Source organism: Protopterus annectens, chromosome 10.part0, assembly GCF_019279795.1.
Source record: "Protopterus annectens isolate FY-2018-M chromosome 10.part0, PAN1.0, whole genome shotgun sequence".
NCBI classification, from domain to species: domain Eukaryota; kingdom Metazoa; phylum Chordata; order Ceratodontiformes; family Protopteridae; genus Protopterus; species Protopterus annectens.
In genome coordinates this window covers 1,653,831,408-1,653,850,017 of record NC_056744.1, presented here as the reverse complement: position 1 = coordinate 1,653,850,017, position 18,610 = coordinate 1,653,831,408, and the positions used below count along the sequence as shown (strand labels likewise).

The 18,610-nt window shown below is 38.9% G+C and overlaps 1 protein-coding gene across 1 annotated transcript in view; it reads right to left on the bottom strand.

Moving 5' to 3' along the window:
• Nucleotides 1–18,610, bottom strand: part of LOC122814374 (zinc finger protein 480-like) — a 188,202-nt gene that overhangs the window by 145,670 nt on the left and 23,922 nt on the right. The window contains exon 3 of the mRNA XM_044086958.1: nt 5,563–5,787. Coding sequence (XP_043942893.1) covers nt 5,563–5,787 — 225 coding nt within the window. The remainder of the gene's footprint in view (nt 1–5,562; nt 5,788–18,610) is intronic.

Below are 18,610 nucleotides of genomic sequence, written 5' to 3'. Positions count from 1 at the left end.
CCACCATGACAAGGTGACTGTCACCAAGGATATCCACACCTTTCTCTTTAATTAGCGATTTCTAAATCTCTGAGAACTCTTCTAAAAACGTTTGCCTCCTCATGCCTTAATCGGTGCATTATTGTTACTAAATGCGCTGTTATCTTGTGTCTGCATCTACTTCATTTCTACCTTGCTGCCTCATATCCTACTTTTCTTTAAATGGCCCTCTTTCTTTAAATGGCCCTCTCTGCTGGCTTCATTTTTCTTTTCATATTTTCATTCCTTCTTATCCCATCTTCAGTATTTCTCATGTGCTGCATCCACAGCGCTCGTCTTCCAATACATTGTCTCTGTTGCTGACCTCATCCACCTCAGTATTGCAAGGGCTGTACATTTTGCCATAGTTACACATGGATGGGTGGCCTGTTTTTGCTGTGCATCATCCCCAAAGTCCTGTTACTTGTCACTCGATTACTGCTAGTCCTGCCTATTTTTAACTCTGACCTTAGTGAAAGGTCAACTCTGTACACATTAGTAAAACCAAATTCCATGAAAGAAAAGCCAGTACGATTGTGTACATGTGAATGGAAGTACTATAAATGTCTGATTACAAGGTTTCTATCTTTTGTACAACTGATTTTTACATGGTCTTAAAGATTCCAATATTCTGAACATCTGTTCTGCGAATTGCTTTCTTTCATCTTTAATTTATAATCTAAATTAGCAACTTACAATTGTTTTCTACCGTTTTGTGCCTGTTGCCTTGGCCATGGCTGATTGGACTCCAGGTCTGTTATCAGCCACTATATTCATTTAAAAACAAGTCAAAAATAAAAATAAGTCAACAATCAGATAGGTACACATACTACTAGTTGTCAAGCTTTGTAGTACTTCACCTAGAACCATTTAGATTCATTGATATTCCAAAGCCTCTGAGTCTGAGAACTATGTTTTGCTCTCGGTACCTACCTTCAGGTAGCACCAGCTTCCTCCAGAATGGCCGCATCACTCAGTCAGCCCTGGAGGAAATGTTTAGATATAGTTTACATTTAAAAGATATCTAGTCACACTGCATAACATGCAGCAGAAGATTATTCTAGCAGTTTTGGAGCAGCTGGGTTATAAATAAATCATGATGGAGGGTTAGATTTACCTGGTGGTGAAGATTTAGGTGCCTGGTCCAGGCCAATTGGATCTCTAATGGTTAAGTGAGATACAGCTCTCCCCCAAAAGTCTGTAAGACATTGCATAAAAGGCTAGAACTTCCAGTCTCTCTTGGTAGCACAGGCAGTTTCTGCCTGTGACTTTTTGGGTAGGACATTTTTTTTTTTCAAAATCGTTATTAAATTTCCACATATGACAAAGGCAATTTTACATTTATATAAATGAAAAACATACAAAATCATAGCACAATTTACTTCACAGACGCCATTGAAATAACTGTAGTTGTACACATTATAAATCACTTATAAACCTTCTATTTATTGTCAGTTAAGCATTATATAGCTCATTCAAATCCTGGCTCTTAAAACCTTGTTCCTGCTCTGCATATACTGTTCCCACAATTCCCATTTTTTTCTATGCAGTTTGCTCCTTCCCTTTTCTAAATACCCCAATTCCAGTTGTATTATCTCTGTTACTATATTCACTACTAAAGTTGGTCTAGACTTCGATTTCCATTTTCTAGTAATTGCTTTTTTGGCAGCCACCATAGTTAGACTCAGCAAGGCTTTACTATGTCTAGGCAATTACGATTCTGTAGCATAACTCAAAAAAATCATCTCCCCAGTCAGTCCAATCCACTCACCCAGCATATCTGACAGAGCGGTCCAAAGGGAATCCCAAAAGTCTTCCAGCTCATCATATCTCCAAACAATATGTTCCCAGCTACCTCTTTCTTGCCAGTCATACCTCCAACATTTGCTACCACCTGAGGAAAAATTCTTTGGAGTCTACTTGGGGTATAAAAATATGTATGTAAACATTTCCAGGCAAAGATCCTAAATCTTCTAGACTTTGTTGCATATTTGGGAGATATACATATACCCCCCCCCCCATTGTCTCGTTGTGAATTGCTTATCCAGTCTCTCTTCCCAATCCTTTCTAAGCTCCTCTGATTGATTCTTATAATTATCATGCAGTATTTTAGATGTTTTATTAATTATTCCTTTTTTAACAGCAGCTTCTGTTCTATATTCTATTAAAAACTCTACCAGTGCTGGTCTTTCATTTAGGATGCCCCTATTTCTTTCCCTTTGCCTGTACTCTGATATCAATCCTTGATAGGGAAGGCAATCTGTAACCTGCAGAACAAATACATTTTTGGCCTCTTCCCATTCTATTACCTTTCCCTTTCTAGTTACTTGCTCCCAATACCTTGGTTCCTTTGCCAGTTTTCTCCAATAAATTCCAGCCCTCTCTTGCCTATTATCTGTACCCCTGACCACAGTCATCCCTATTGGCAAAATCCTTTTTCTCCATTCTCATGCTGCTTTGGTTCTTAGAATACTCCCTTCTATTTTATGAATGTAATACTATGTATGATTGTGGTTGTTCTCCTTAAGAGTCTGCATCCAAAATCCCAATCTGTCCTTATTTCTTGAGCTTCCTCCCTGCATCAGCATCATCCCTTTCCACTTTGAATTATAGTTTTCTGCCTGTGTTATGTATGAGAGCCTTAAGTGTGTTGCTCTAAAACACCCCCTCAAATTAGGTAATTCTAGTCCATCTTGTTCTATTGGCAGAATCATCTTATTTTGATTAGGAACTTTGAAATCTTTCTAATCATTTCAAATGGGACACCACACTTGATAACTGGCCCAAACAATGCTTAGTATAAAGGATGGATTACCTCTTTAGACCTTGATGACACTCCATTGGCAATTACCTGGGTTAAATACACAACTTTCCTGAGAACCATTGTAACATGGTGGTCAAAACGCAGGCAGCCATCAACCAAACTAAGTCCCTAACTACAGTTTTGTTTTATAGAGGTATGTTGTCTAGACAGTTAAGAATAAGATGTTGGAGCTTAATGTCGATGTGATAAAAATCAATGTATGAGGGGAAAAATGGATATTCTGGAGCACTTAGACCTACAGATAACGCACTTTTGAAGGATTATCAAGGTGGCAGTTTAGCTAGCATAATAAAAAATCTCACATTCAAAATATTGTTTAATTTGTATTTTCAAATACCACTCATAATCACATGCTAGTCAGTCTGATGACCAGCCAACCCACCCATTTAGTTAACAAAAAAACAAACGGTCATATCTTACACAAGCTGTGACATAATAGGACTAACAATCTTTAGACATTTAGCAATATCCTGAAATCCTCAATGTATTAACTAACATATGACAAAATCCTCTTAACTGCCTTGATTGTCTAAATGCAAACTAATTTTTTTCATAAGTTGAAAGGACTAATCCTATTGCATTACTTACTAAGTGAAACACAGTTTTTTCACTCTGGTCAGTTTGATTTCTGTAAACACCATAACCACTGTCAACATTATATATGCCTAGTTCTGAAACAAAAAGAAAATATGTACAACCTCCACTCTACGATTATAAAGTCTAATCAAAAGTGATAATGTAAATAATATAATTAAATAAAAGCATGCACTTTCATCTGGTCCATGACTAAGCATGTTGAATGAAGAAGCTTTTTTCCAGAGCACATATTGTACTTAAATCGTAAGCTCAGCTTCATCTAGCTAATACTCTTCCACCTCCTTGTCCAGCTCAGGTTTCTTCTTCCTCAATGAGGTGATGTTCCTAGTTCGTTAAAGCCAGTTTCCACTGCCATCATCTAGGAGGACTGCTCCATCTAGAGAGTGGATGGTCTAGTTTAAGCTACATGCTTCATGTTAGAATTTAACATTTAGTGTATTTGTTGAACAGGCTTTTTCAGAAGGTCTTTTCAGCCATAACTCAAAAGGGCAAAACGTTTAATGCAGTATATATTGGCAGTTTAAAACTGCCAATCACCAAAATCACTAGCATATGAGTGGATTAAAATTAAACTACAGTAATAATATTCCTAACCACACCCAGCCTTTAATATCTGTAATTCAGTACTTGTTTGGGGTAACTTTGGTGATTAGGAATATAGAATAAAATCACCACAAAACCCCAACAAACTGGTCAGTTTAGGCAATTGACAGAACTTCTCACCTCTCTATATATATATAATATGTTAATACTACTTTCTGAAGTTAGTCTTGTATTTTTTACGTCTGAGATGCATTGTACCCAATACCCATTTCTACTCTGAAATTCCTGTTGTGGCATTTCACCTAATGTCTCCAACCAGTGAGTAGCTGTGCCCTGGAAAGACTGAGAATTAGATGCTTTTGCAGACAAAGCTATTAACCAACATGTAAAGTATGATAGCATTGCTGACGCCCTCCAATGAAATACAACACTTCCACAAACACGACAACCTCAGATTGCTACACTAAACTAGGGAGAATGAAGAACTAGTGAGGGGTTGAGATTGAGATGTTGCCTGAAAAGGCTTATTTGAAATTTATCACATACCTCTTTTCCTTGTTTTGTTCGTTTCATGTCCTGATTTTTGTCATGTTTCATTGGGATATGCTTTGTCATGTTATTACATTACAAACATGACAGCTATTGGTACCAAGCCTATTATGCTCAACATATCTGTGATCAACATTCCGATTTGCAACATTATAAACACATGACAGCTATTGGTACCAGGCCTATTATGCGCAACATATTTGTGATCAACATTCTGATGTGCAACATTATAAACAAATGACAGCTATTGGTACCAGGCCTATTATGTGCAACATACCTTGATCAACATTCCAATGTTCAACATTATAAACAAGTGACAGCTACTGGTACCAGGCCTGTTATGTGCAACATATCTGTGATCAACATTCCGATGTGCAACATTATAAACACGTGACAGCTACTGGTACCAGGCCTGTTATGTGCAACATATCTGTGATCAACATTCCAATGTGCAACATTATAAACACGTGACAGCTACTGGTACCAGGCCTGTTATGTGCAACATATCTGTGATCAACATTCCGATGCGCAATCACAGATGGAGAGCCAAAAAAAATCTCACAAGACTGAGGTGGTGGCATCTTGGAGACTTTTCTAAGATACAATAAAGTTAGATTTTGAAGTAGCAGAGGGTATGGGGTGTCAGGGACTCAAATGCAAAAGTGTTTTTTTAACTGTTAAACAGTGACTTCTGATAGCCGCCATTTTGCTGTCAGTTTAACAGCTAGTAATCTCACTTTCAACTGTTTAATCACTTGGAAAACATCAGTCTTGGAGCTGACAGATGCATTTAAGCAACACAACAAAGAATTATATACAAATGAGACACCTTTTATAAAGCACTTATTTCTAGCACAGCCAAACAGACTGAATAAAAAGTGAATATTTAATTCAGAATAAAACATATTACTTTGCACTGTTTAGCCTTCTAGTATGTACTTATCTCAAATGTTTCTTCTCCTTTGCTGCCACCTTTCATTCTACTTTCCAAAACAAAAGTTACACAAAATCAGAACTGAAAAACTGCTTACTGTTAGTGATTCCATAGGTTCTTGCTCCAAGGTACCATCAGGCACTACCATGTGGGAGGCAATAATATCATGTTTAATGCATTCAAGATTTTCTAATATTTTATTTAGAATGTCTGCTTCTTCATTCTGAAGCTGCTGGATGAGCTGTTGCTCCTTATCTCGGAGAAACTGGTGAAGTCTGTAAAATTCTTGTTTAATGTATCGTTCCACACTAAAAGCATCTTCCTGGGAAACAAATATAAAGAGATATGGTGAATAGTTGTGCCTTACACTCTCAGTTGTATTCATGCATTTTCCTGACAAAACAAAATGAACTCAAACCAGTCCACTACCGTTCCACACTAAAAGCATCTTCCTGGGAAACAATAAATAGAGATATGGTGAATAGTTGCGTCTTACACTCTCAGTTGTATTCATGCATTTTCCTGATAAAACAAAATGAACTCAAACCAGTCCACTGACACAAAAACAAACCTTCGTTCTTCAGCACTGGTGACCTGGGCTAGGCCCACATGTATGGTTAACAGGGACAGAAGAACACCCACACTAACACAAATAGCAATGTATCTATAGCTGTCTTTTGTTATTTACACTCACTGGTGTCTTAACACTGTTCAGGACCCAAGAATTCAGAGCTCTACAGTCATTTATAGTTGTAGACGTTCCTGCCCCTGGAGACATAAACCTAGTGAGGAGCCTTTGGTTTTTTTAATGTTATATGCACTTCAACATAATGCATATTTCAAACATCTGGGAATATGTGCAAAGTAAATCAATTGTTTTAGACGGTACAGGGAAATGCCATAAGTTACCAAAAGGGAAGCACAAAAAAGTTTGTTAGATAAAGCCCACTATAAAAGACAGTTCACTTCATGTCAGCTTTAGCGTGCAAAGATATTTGTGTGTGTACCAATATGTAAATTTTACTAGGCACAATTTTGGGGACACTTTGTTCCATTTACACTTAGGACAAATAAAAGCACCATTTATTTCACTATGAAGCTGCCCTAAAAGAAGATACAAGACCAGTAATTAACAGTTTTGCTGGCAAGAAGAAGCATAGTTGTCTTTTTGATGCATATTGTGACTTACAATTGACTGATTAGCTGAGGTTTTTAAAGGCTGGCTGATTCAGGGAATAAATAAGGTGAAGTGCCAACACAAGACACGAAAGTCCAGTCCCATTTTCTAAAAAGATTGCGTTATCTCAGCTGCTTGACCTCATCGCAACAAGCACTTTTTAAAATACATGCATCACAGATAGAGTAACAGCATATCGGTCACTCCAGTTCTAATAAGAATTTGCAGGTACTTCTATTCTGAATGAACAAAAGCATGATCTGGCAATACAGACAAAGGCCTTATAAGTTCAACAGCTGTGCCCTCAAAGTGTATTATGGGCAAGTTGTCACCTCAGAGCTAGAGGTGACCTGGTTCAATTCTCAGCTGGGGTGCCTTCTGTATGAAGTCTGCATGTCCTTCTTGTGTTCGCATGGGTTTCCTCTGGGTTCTCTGGCTTCCTCCCACATTGCAAAGACATGCAGTAGGTGGATTGGGCACTCTAAATTGGCAATAGGTGCGAGTGTGTATGTAAGTGCATAGTGTGGAAGAATTGCCACAGCAGAGCTAGCCACCCGGTGGTGTAAACGTTGGTTCTAGATGATTGTCATTGGTGAAGTGACTCCCCGACCCTATGAGCAGAAAATGGAAAAAAGGGATTGCGAACAGATGGATGAAGCAGTTTTCCAGGCAAACACGGTCACATCATTATATTCGTCCCCAGACGGTCATTCAAAGTTATAAAAAATAACATTAGTAATGAGTTATGCTGTTGGCCAGTTTGCACCAAGTAGAACTTCATTAAAAGATAAATAGTTTTTCTTTTACCATTTCTGCTCATAGTGATCCTTCAACATTTTTTTCCGAATTTTTTTGCTTAAACATCATTCTTCCTTTCTGTATCATTTTCTTTCCAACTTTATTCTGCAAGACTACGGTAAGTATGTCCATATTTTTTTGACAATAATTTTTTTTTCTATCAGGATGTTATCGACTTCCCCTCCTACTCTCAGAATAACTTGTGTGGATCTATGGGAATGGAGGAATACCCAGAGACAAAGAAAAGCTAATGAAAATGTATGGTGTTGAAGAAAAGGCCTATAACAAAGAAGGGCTCACACGGGTGAGAATGATTCACGAGTTTGTGGGGTTGAACATATCAACACTTTGCATGGGTCTTTACATCAGAGGTATTTGCATATGTAAAGTATCACAGCTCATGAGGGTCATTGGGACTGTGTGCCATTCTGTGGTACAGGTGCCTCAGGTGGGATTATTGGATGAGTAGTAAATTTATGAGATGAGGAGGACACTTTGGGTATGTCAGGCTAGGAAAGATACATCTGCGTCACAATGGCTTATTTGACCTTACACAGCTATGGTATGTAAAAATCTGAGAAAATGAAATTACATGGGCCTATGGTCTGAAAGTGAACAATCTGGAACAGAATAGCTTATGTAGACCTATGGGATGGGGAAAACTGACCTGTCACCCAAGGCGGCACAAATCTGTAGGCAGCTTTTGGAAAAAAATTGTTATATTTGACAGTCATGAAAGCTTTGTTGTGGCTCAGCATTTATATCCATGATAGAAAATGGCTTCGGTGGGTCTACTGGACTGGGAAGCAGAATGGTGACACAGCGCTCCTTGTGTGTTTATATCTGTGATACAGAATTCAAATGCGTACATGGCCAAAGGAATGCACATATGATGTAGAATATCCTATGTGGATGACTAATGCAGAATGACTTGTGTGGTGTGTAGTACATATATCTGCGATAGACAGTGATGGGTCATTTCAGGCTCAGTATCCCTTGGTCTCACTTAGAATACACCTGAAGTCTTCTTGAAGATAGAAGATGCACTTATCCCACAGACGGGCCTCTCCCAGACATTCCCAACAGACCCACATTACACATGTAGGTCCCCCATGTCTGTCTGGCACCCAATATGATGACTCCAACATATCTTCCACTGGTGGTCAGTTGACAGCCCTGCTTTCTTCAGCTAGATATTGGAAATAAGTGGTCACAGGTCTGTAAACATGAATATATATTACATCGCTGACATTTGGTCAAGGTAACTAGGTACCATGAACTCATATACGCTTCTCTGCGTTTACCAAGTTGCGTTTGCTATGGACAATGCATAACCTGAACAGAAATGCAGCAACAATTATTCGGGTCCTCATCTGGTAGACTGTTCATCCCAGTCTCCTTCCTCCATGTACGTCCGTTATCGCCCACATCAGCAATTACTTCTCCCAGCTAAGATTACAGAGTTGGTAGCTGGTACCATCTCAGGAAACTCACATTTTTCCAAGAAAGGATGTATAATTTGCATATCTGTTTGGTTAATATACATAAACAAAGGTCGTAGCTTAACTATCGGTGACTCACAGCTGAACTGAGGTATCTGACACATACAGTAGGAAACATATCCAACTATACAGCCCACAGTTCATGTCATGAGCATACCCCAGGGAGGCCTCTCCAGGAAGGAATGTTAGAAAAGGATAATGATGAACCAGGACTGAGAACGGATCAAGAAATCACACTATATACAAAGCGGAGCTCGACTCTATGTATCCTGTACTTTCTACTTCCTGCACGTGATGCTCCTCCTTTTTTAATGCCACTTTCTATTTTCAAGCTCTAGGACATGTGAATTCATCTCACTCATTGCTGCCACACAACTGGCACTGTTCCCAGCCCCCAACCTTCACCTTGTATGTGGGACTCACAACAATGCCTTATGGATACACTATACTAACCACAGTCTTCAATTTGTATCAGTTGAGCCCACAATATGGCACCTTGTAGCCATTTTAGTCTGAGTTAAGCTGGGATACAAGGAGTGTCCAATAACCAGGTGTTTGGTCTTGGACATAACAGGTTCATAGATGTATACTAGGCTAATGACCACTAGGGTCTTTACAAGCCTAGCCATGCAACCCAACCCAGTTTTGTTCCAGAGTACCTCAGGCACTTACATGGTAGAGTATGTTAGTAAGGAGGTATCCAAGGGTTATGTGGAAGGGTGTTGTTTGGAGATTAATTTCCTTACTGACTACCTCTGTCCATCACCAATATGGGGGCCAGACTGAAGGTGAATTTGCAATTTCTCATCCAATGATTAAGGTTTCATATGAATAGGATCAGGGATGAACTCTGCTTCATGTGGTTGGGAAGCTTATTCCACAGTACGGGGATCCTTTGAGACACGTGTTGGTTTCTCCAGCATGTTCTATTTACGTTGCAGGCAAAGTTTAGGTCCTTGGATCTAGTGTTCCTGGAACTGTACAATTTGCAGATATGCAAGAGATCCATCAGAGCTGGATTTGAAGATGCTTTATATGATTTGAGTATGACAGGGTATTCATATCCTGGATTTTCCTGGTGAGGAACCTTTGGTAGTGTTCCAACCATAACAGGTGCCTGGTTAGGTACATGGCAAAGGGAGTACTGGACTCAGTAATGAATTTGTTAAGAGCCGACTAGGGTGGCACTATAAATTCCTTGGACCTGGATGCCATGCCATACCCATGCTTATCAGTTTGGTGACAGAATGATTTTCTTACTGTCCTAGCTACATGATGGTCAAAGGCCAGATTACTGTCTATATATATTTCCAGATCCTTAACTACTGGGTAAACTCTTACGGGTGTTTTATCAGTGGAGCTTCGGTAGAGGACTTTCCAAAGGGCTGTATAATGCATTTCTTTGCATTAGTTTTAATCTGTGGCTTTGGCACCAGTCATTTGTTTGTGTTAGACTCTCTCGTAAAATGTTGGTGTCATGGGGAAATCTAGGATAGTTCCCAATTTAGTCACCTGTGAACTTGGTGAGCCAGCAGCCTTTGACATCAGCCTTGACTTCTGAGAAGTAGATGCCAAACAGGAGCAGGTCCAACACAGCCCTGTTGTGCTCTGTGGAGATGGTCTCGCTGATCCCAATGTCACGGGTCCTATCCATGAGCTAGCCAGAAATCCAGTGAGTTATGCATGGATTTATGCCTAGTTCTGAGAGTTTGTCAAACATACTTGAGTAGGGCACTCTACTGAATGCCCTATCCAGGTCAGGGTATGTGTACCATTTTTCCCTTATCCATAGCCTTGGTGACCCTCTAGAAGAAATCTACCAGGCTAAGTAGTCAAGACCTTCCCTTAAAGCCAACCTGGGATGGGTCCAGTATCTGTAGGTTGCCAATGTCCCTGTTCATTTCCATGATAATTTATTCCATGGCTTTGCATATTAGACTTGTCAGACTGATAAGTCTGTAGTTCCCAGGGTCAGTTTATGGTCCACCCTTATGAAAAGGGATAACCCATTGCAGCCCTACATTTATCTGGCATTATAACCTGTTTTGAGGCTGTAGTTGAACAGTCACTCAAGTGGTTCTGCCATTTGATGTTTTAAGTTATTTAGAAGGCCACTTGCGATATTGTCAGGACCATCTGAAGCAGGGTTTTTGGCCTTAGCAGCACCAGGGCCTGCTCCTTGTAGATAGTTGGAGGATATGCTCAAAGGGATTTCACACAGGCTAGTGGGGGGTGAAGTTAAAGTCAGATTTATCAGCCAGTAGATCCACTATGCTGCCCTGGTCAGTGAAGGTTGCACCATTTACAGCCAGTTCTGCACATTACTGAGTGTTACCTTTAAGGTTCCTGACACAGCTGAAGACGGCCTTGTGATAACCTGCCTGGCTAAGGACAATCCTGACCTCTGAATTGGCCTTGCTGGACTTTATTATACCTCTTAGTTTCTTGTTTATTGAATCAAAGAGCTCTTGTCTGTATGACAGCTGCTCCTTCTGATTTTATCCATAACTCCCACCTCCCCCCATTATCTACCTTATTAAGGTAAGGATTCTACCAGTGGGGTTTGTTTTTGGTGTTAGATTTGGGCTTACTTCTGGTAGGTATGGCAGCCTCAATGCAGTCATTTACATGTTTGTACAGGCTTTCTGTGAATAATTCTGCATAGGTAGCCTTGTTGTTGGAGTTTGGAGAAGCTGTCAATTTCGTTACACTGTCACTTAATATGATGCAGTTTGCTTTAGAAAATCTCCTAACTGTTACAGGTTTAGCTGGATTTTCTGGGCCGACTTTTATTTTGAGGGAGAAAGCTTTATGGTCTGACCTCACCAAAGAGGACGTGACACAGGGGAATGTGCAACACGCTCCCACGATGGCGAGTACTAGATCTAGTACATTTGATACTCTTCATAGAATACGCATTATCAGGTCCATGGTGCTCATGCCGATAAAGTCCAGAAAACATCATACCCGTCTGTTACGGGCAGTATATATTTCCAGGTCTATAAAAGGGGTAAAGTCTCCCATAAATAGGGTACTTGGTTAGATGGTAAGCACCTACTGGTCTAGGTTTATGAACTTCGTGGGTCATACCCGTAGCTGGCCAGGACATGCTAAGAAACCTTTTATACGGAGACTTGGACATGGATGAACTCTACGGCATCATCCTGTATAACCAACCTGGTATTGTATTTGTTGCCAATGTAGATAGAGTCACCTCTACCTTCAGCCCCTTTCTGTGCTGCTGTTGGTCTAAAATGTGTGGAAGGCACAGTAGCCTTGCACTGTTGGAGTACGTTATATGGTTTTAAACCAATTCTTGTCAACAGCCCGGATGCATGCATTTGCCAGAGTGAAGGGAACTTGTAGGGAGTGGACTTTCCTGTTTAAGCTCCTAGCATTGAACAGCAACACATTAAGGTTGCTTCAATTTTTTTTTTTTTTTTTTTGCTATGTTGGCAGTTGTATCTTTTTGACATTGCCTAAAAAGACTCTAAGAGGTGGATAAAATTTTAGCCAATATCCAAAAGCCCATGGGGGACAGGTGCATACCATCTTTGAAAATTTGACAAAGAAATGTGGTCTGTCAACCATGTCCTCTCATGCTGGCAGATATTGTATACCCCTGGAGCGACAGCAGAAATTAAGTCAATTATTAAAATCAATCATTTTTTGTTCATACTGTGTTAACATCCTTGGTTAAGGTAGAATGATGCTCAGTGCATGGCACATACCAGTCTGTGACACATTCAGAGAGATTTATATCTCTTTTCACACAGTCCAGCAAGGTACATCTGAGGCCACTTACACCCACATGGACTATGACAGAATCAGACTGGTACCTGTGGTGCAGTAACTTGATTGCAGGCACAATATTGTGGATCCTAGCACCAGGTATACAGCTAACCATTATCGTCTCCTTGTCCAGCCTAATGACAGGGGCATCTGTATGTCATACAACAGACTCCTCTATGACAAGGGTACTAGGTAAAGTACTTGCTTGCCTTATGGACTTTGTTCTTGGGGTATAATTTGGTGCAAGCTTGTGTGTGGTGTTACGTGCCTCTTTTGTTGTATGTTTCAGTGATTGCTGAGGATAGTTGTTGCTGTTTGATGGCTTAGCAGGTCTTCGAGTTTAGGAAGATTTCTTTTAAGTGCCACAGCGTAAGAAGGTCTATGTGTGTGTTGAATAGTATGCATAAAGGATACAGTCTGTATGTTCTTGATGACTGTTTCTAAGCAAGCTTTTTTGTCTCCAAGGAATTTAATATATGTACATCTCTCAAACACTGTGTTAGTTTCTTTAAGGACTAAAGGGGTGTCTGAATTAATTAGACAATTCCTACATTGTCTCATGATGCACATATCTACCAAGCTAGTCACAAGAGACATTAGGAAATTGCATATCCTTGTTGTCAGGATCTATATTAATGATGGCTATTATGGTTTAGAGACTTGAACTTTACAGGGGTCACCCGAGTGGTGTCTAGGGTTAATGCTAGTGCTATGATCTGGTAATAATGCTATTTGACATGCTAACTAGCTGGCCTTAGCTTAACTTCACAAAAGCCTTTCTGTGTTACACGTTAAAGTACTACGTATTAGCTTTATAGGTAAATTTTACAAACTAAGCATTTGTTACTATCCAGGGCACTGTTAACTAGCACTGAACAGCTTTACGCAAAATGCACTCAATTTACACTGGACAGAAAAAAGCCAAAAACTAACGCCTGTGCCCGTTGGCCAATACATGACTGCCTGGAATGCTTTCCATTTCAGAGAGACCAACTAAACATCTGCTAAAAGTTGGTGATGCTGGAATTTTTTAATATAAAAGCACAGCAAAAGTAGCTCTCGAGTGCAGACTAACACCAAACAACTAAGTCCCTGGCTAATTCGTTGTTCTGCAAGGTGATTTATAAGCAATCAGAAACTGCAAATCAAACAAAGAAATAATGCTTTTTTAACAAAACATTAATTAAATGCTTCAAAATGCAATTAAACAGTAGCAATCACTGAGTACAAGTGCAACTACAAAAATCAAGAAAGCATGCTTATCTTACCCAAGATGACTCTGGGGGGTGGAAACACTTATAAAGCATTGCTGAGCTCTGTGGCGATGTGCACAGAGTCATGAAAATGTACCTAATTTGTAGAGAACAGAAGAAAAATCTGAAAAATAACTCCTGTACCCTCTGATCAATAAATGATTACATGTTGAGCTACTTGAAGTGCTTCTCAACTCGGAGAGATAATGTAAACACCTTCTGCCACAAGATGGATGATCCTAGAATCAAGATGGATGATCCTAGAATTTCTTAATGTAAAATCACAGCAAAAGTAGCTCTCAAGTACAGATTAATACAAACTAAGTCCCTAAAAAGCCCTCTGGCTGATAAAACAATTTCACTTGAAACGTCCCTGTGTATTTCCCAACTCAGACAGACCATGCTACATTTCTACTGCCACTAGAATCGCAGTCTCGGTACCAGAAATAAACAAATCTAACAATTAGCCACAAGTAATTACAATGTTATTCAAAGGCAAACAATGAGGAGCATACACAGCTTAAGCCAAGTTCAAAGTATGTAACAGTCTAAGTGGAGGGCCTTCTCAATTTCATCTATCAGTACCTAGTATGGTGAGCAGAGGAGATGAGACTGGGAGGAACTTGTAGGGCAAGATGTACAGAAGATGAGACTGGGAAGAGCTTCCAAGGCAGATACACAGTAGGGGTGGGCAGCCCAAAGGCCTCCAAGCTTAAAACTATAACAGGAAAATGGTGGGTGGGAAATAATTCTGAAGAGATATAATAAAGATGTAATAAAATCAGAAATTATTTAAACATCTAGGCACAGCACAGATACCACTTAAAAATACTATACCATAAAGCACTGCAACTATAAAAATGCCTTCAATTAATAGCTTTAAATTCAGATACAGAACAAACATAACAGAAACACACAAAATTGATTTTAACGTTAAAATAAGTGCAGCATTTTAAATGTACTTCCCTGGATGCAAAATGTAGTTCAAATGCTTTGTTTTCAAGCTTCCAGCAGCCCCAAGACAAAGATAGCTAACTACTTTTGTAATGTAAAATACCAGAGGGGAGGGTTGGATTTAATTACCACAAACTCTAATTTCAACGCATACAACTGCTGAAAGCTGGCCTTTTGTTTTAAGTTTGAAAGCTGACTACAACATGGAATTAGAAGAGCAATAATCCACTTAACAGCTCAGAAAATAACAGTGGATACTGTAAAACTCAAACCAATTTATAGCTGTTGCTTCAGATTGAGAAGACAGTAAAATGCAATAAAATGAGAACCCACTCAGAAATGATTTTAAACATCTAGGCATAGCAATGAAACCATTTGAAAATACTACACTATAAAGTATTGTACCTATAAAAATGCCTCTAATTAATAGCATTAACTTCAGATACAGAACAAACACAAAAAAACACACAAAACTGATTTAAATAGTAAAATAAGTGAAGTATTTTAAATTTAGGTTAAATGTACTTCCCTGGATACAAAATGCAATCCAAATGCTTTGTTTTCAAGCTTCCACCAGTCCCAAGACGGCTGCAGACCTGGCTCATTATTGGGCTTATCATTATACATGGGGTAATTGGCTAGGCTTAAACTGGCCCACAAGGGCCATCAACCTAGTACTAATCTTTGAACCTGAACAAGTTACAGCTGTACTGTGTTCACAACAAGGATTACTATTACAGCAGTTATTCACAAAACATGGGAAGACTGTTAAAGCCGTTGTAGCCCTGAGATATATCCTAGGTTGGAGGAGACAGAAGACCACGTAGGACAGAAGCAGTGAAGTCTGGGTCAGTGATAAGACTTTTTGAACTGTTACTAAGAAAATGTCTTCTGGTGATCTTGTTTGAGATCCTTAGCCACACGTCTACAATGAAGCATTAAAGTATACATACTGTTCTAAGTTAAGATGCCTTAGGATTCAAATGTTATAAGGATACTGAAAATTATGAAGAAAATACATTTTGGATGTTATAAGAGAATAGTTAGAAAATGTTCTGGAAATCAAGAAACTGAGAAAGGATATTTCGTTTTCTGTGGAGGAAAGGGAAAAGATCAACTTGAAGAACTGTTGTCCGATAACACTATGCATACAGATTATAAAATACTTATGAAAAGTATTGTAAACATATTAAACATTTTATATAGTAAAGATGCAAGAAGGGACAAAGTATCAAGGGCAAAAATATAAAAGCAATGGTGCACAGTATAAATAAAAAAGAAACAATTACAAAGTTAATAGTAAGTAACATTACAAAAGCATTTGACAATATAAGTCATGATGTGTCAGATCATCGAAGTTTATGGATTATCTGGGGAACAATACACTTTTTATTAGGGGACATATAGAAGTTATTAGGTTAGGGTGATGAAATAAGTGACAAAATTAAAACAGATAAAGGCATGCCATATGAGTAGAGTTTTTTGCATTATCAGATAATATGGTGCTGGGTTCATTTACAAAGAAATAAAGAATGCAAAAGTTTTATATAAAAGGGGAAGTAGGGTTACCCTTAATGTTCAAGTTATGCAGATAATCTGGTAATATTTGACAGAAACAGAGAATGGGTAATGGAAGTCAAGAAAGTGCTAGAAAGCATGTCAGGATACAAGAGAGTTGTTGAGTAAAGACAAGCATAAAGGGTATGGATATATAAACTTGACAAGAATCTGCTTTATTACAAATACTACTCCTACTACTACTAGAGCTAAGGATTTAAACTTTGCTTGCAAATTAAATAGAACACACTGTAGGGACAATCTCCATTCTCTGGAATGGGCTTCCCATCCACGAGAAGCAGAGATCTTCCCTAACCCTATCCAAGTGCAACTTGGACCAGTAGATGGGAAACTAGAAATTCACCCTGGTCTCATTCCTACATCGCCGATTGTTAGTTACGGTGTGCTTTAATGGCCACCTCTACCTTATACTCCTTAAATAACCTCTAAGGCATACTATTTTATTTTTATTTATTTTATATTTGTTGACCGGGCTAGTCTAGCTGGATACATATCCATTTTCAGTAGAGGCCCGGGGAGAAAAGCTCCAAGTATGAGAAGATTACTCCATGCAATAGTTAGAATAAAAAAAAAACAAACTTAAAATACATTATAAAGCAAAAAATGTTTGTAAAAAGAGAGTACAAGTAATTTGTGTGATCAAAGTTACAGAGTCATGGTATAGGTTTAAGCAGCAATCAAGCCATGAGTTTTCTGGCACAATCTGCACAAGTTTATACAATATTTGAAAAAAAAAACAAATTGACATTCACTTAGTCAAAGAGGGAGAGAGAGTAGGCTGGAAAATATAAATAGTAGTAAAGAGTTAGCTTGTAATAATTAAAACTGTGGTGGGGCAGTAGCCCAGGAGGCAGGGGAAAAGGGGAAGTGAAAGCAGGATAAGTAATGTTTAGTCAGGCATTGAGCAGGGACAAAGCCAATGTATTTTTAGGTGATCTTTGAGGTGTTTCTTAAAGAGTGGAGTAGATGAGAGAGAGGTTAGTGTTTTAGGAAGGTTGTTCCAGATTCTGCCCACGACATTGGTAAAGAATGAGTCACCAGCTTTGTTGTTGGATTTATTGTTGACAATTAGTAACTTGCTAGCTGAGCGTAGTGTTGTACGATTTTTATATGGGGAGATCAGGTTAGAGAGGATAGGAGTATTAGTAGGGTGGTACAGAATCTTTTGTGTGATCACAAGTTGATTGTATCGTAGTTGGTTTTGTAGTTCTAACCATTTGAGTTGTTTGAGGTTGAGACAGTGGTGGGTTCTATAGGGAGAGCCAGTGGCAAATCTGACTATATTATTATAGCTAATTTCAAGCTTGGTAAGATTGTGCTTAGATAGATTGGTATAAATGGCAGAAGCATAGAATAGGGTAGAAGTAAGATGAGCCTGGGCAATGGTGGTTCTAGCCAGTTGTGTAAGGAAGGGTTTGATTCTATACAGAGAGCCTAGTTTTTTATTGATAGTTTGAATAGTATTATTGATATGGTCATCAAAGTGAGGTTATGATCAATGGTTATGCCCATAAGGCGTGCAGTAGGATCAGGGAAAATACAAGTTCCATTATAGGAGGTAATAGTGAAGTGGATCTGTGGAGATTTTTGGGTGGGAGTGAAGAGTAATAATTTGTTATTTTTGGGGTTGAGGAGGAGACATTGATCAGTAAACCACTTTTCAACAGAGTTAAATACAGTTTGAGTAAGGGTTTGGAGAGAGGATGAGGACTTAGCAGTACAGATTAGAGTAGAGTCATCGGCGTATTGTATGCAAGTGGCTTGTGGAACAACAGTGTAGAGATTGTTAATAAAAATAGAAAAAAGAAGAGGGCCTAGGATAGAGCCTTGAGGGACTCCAGTGTTCACAGGGAGGGGTGTGGAAAGATTATTGTCCCAGAGCACTGCTTGATGTCTGTTATCTAGATAGGATTTAAACCAAAGAATAGCTTGTGGGTCAAGAGATTGGGCTTTTAGAGTACTGATAAGTAAGCTATGGTTGACCATATCAAAAGCTTTTGGTAGGTCTATAAATAGAACAGATGAGAGAGAGTTATTGTTTCGATTCCTGTTAATACAGTCAGTAAAGCTTAGTAGGGCAGTAGTGGTGCT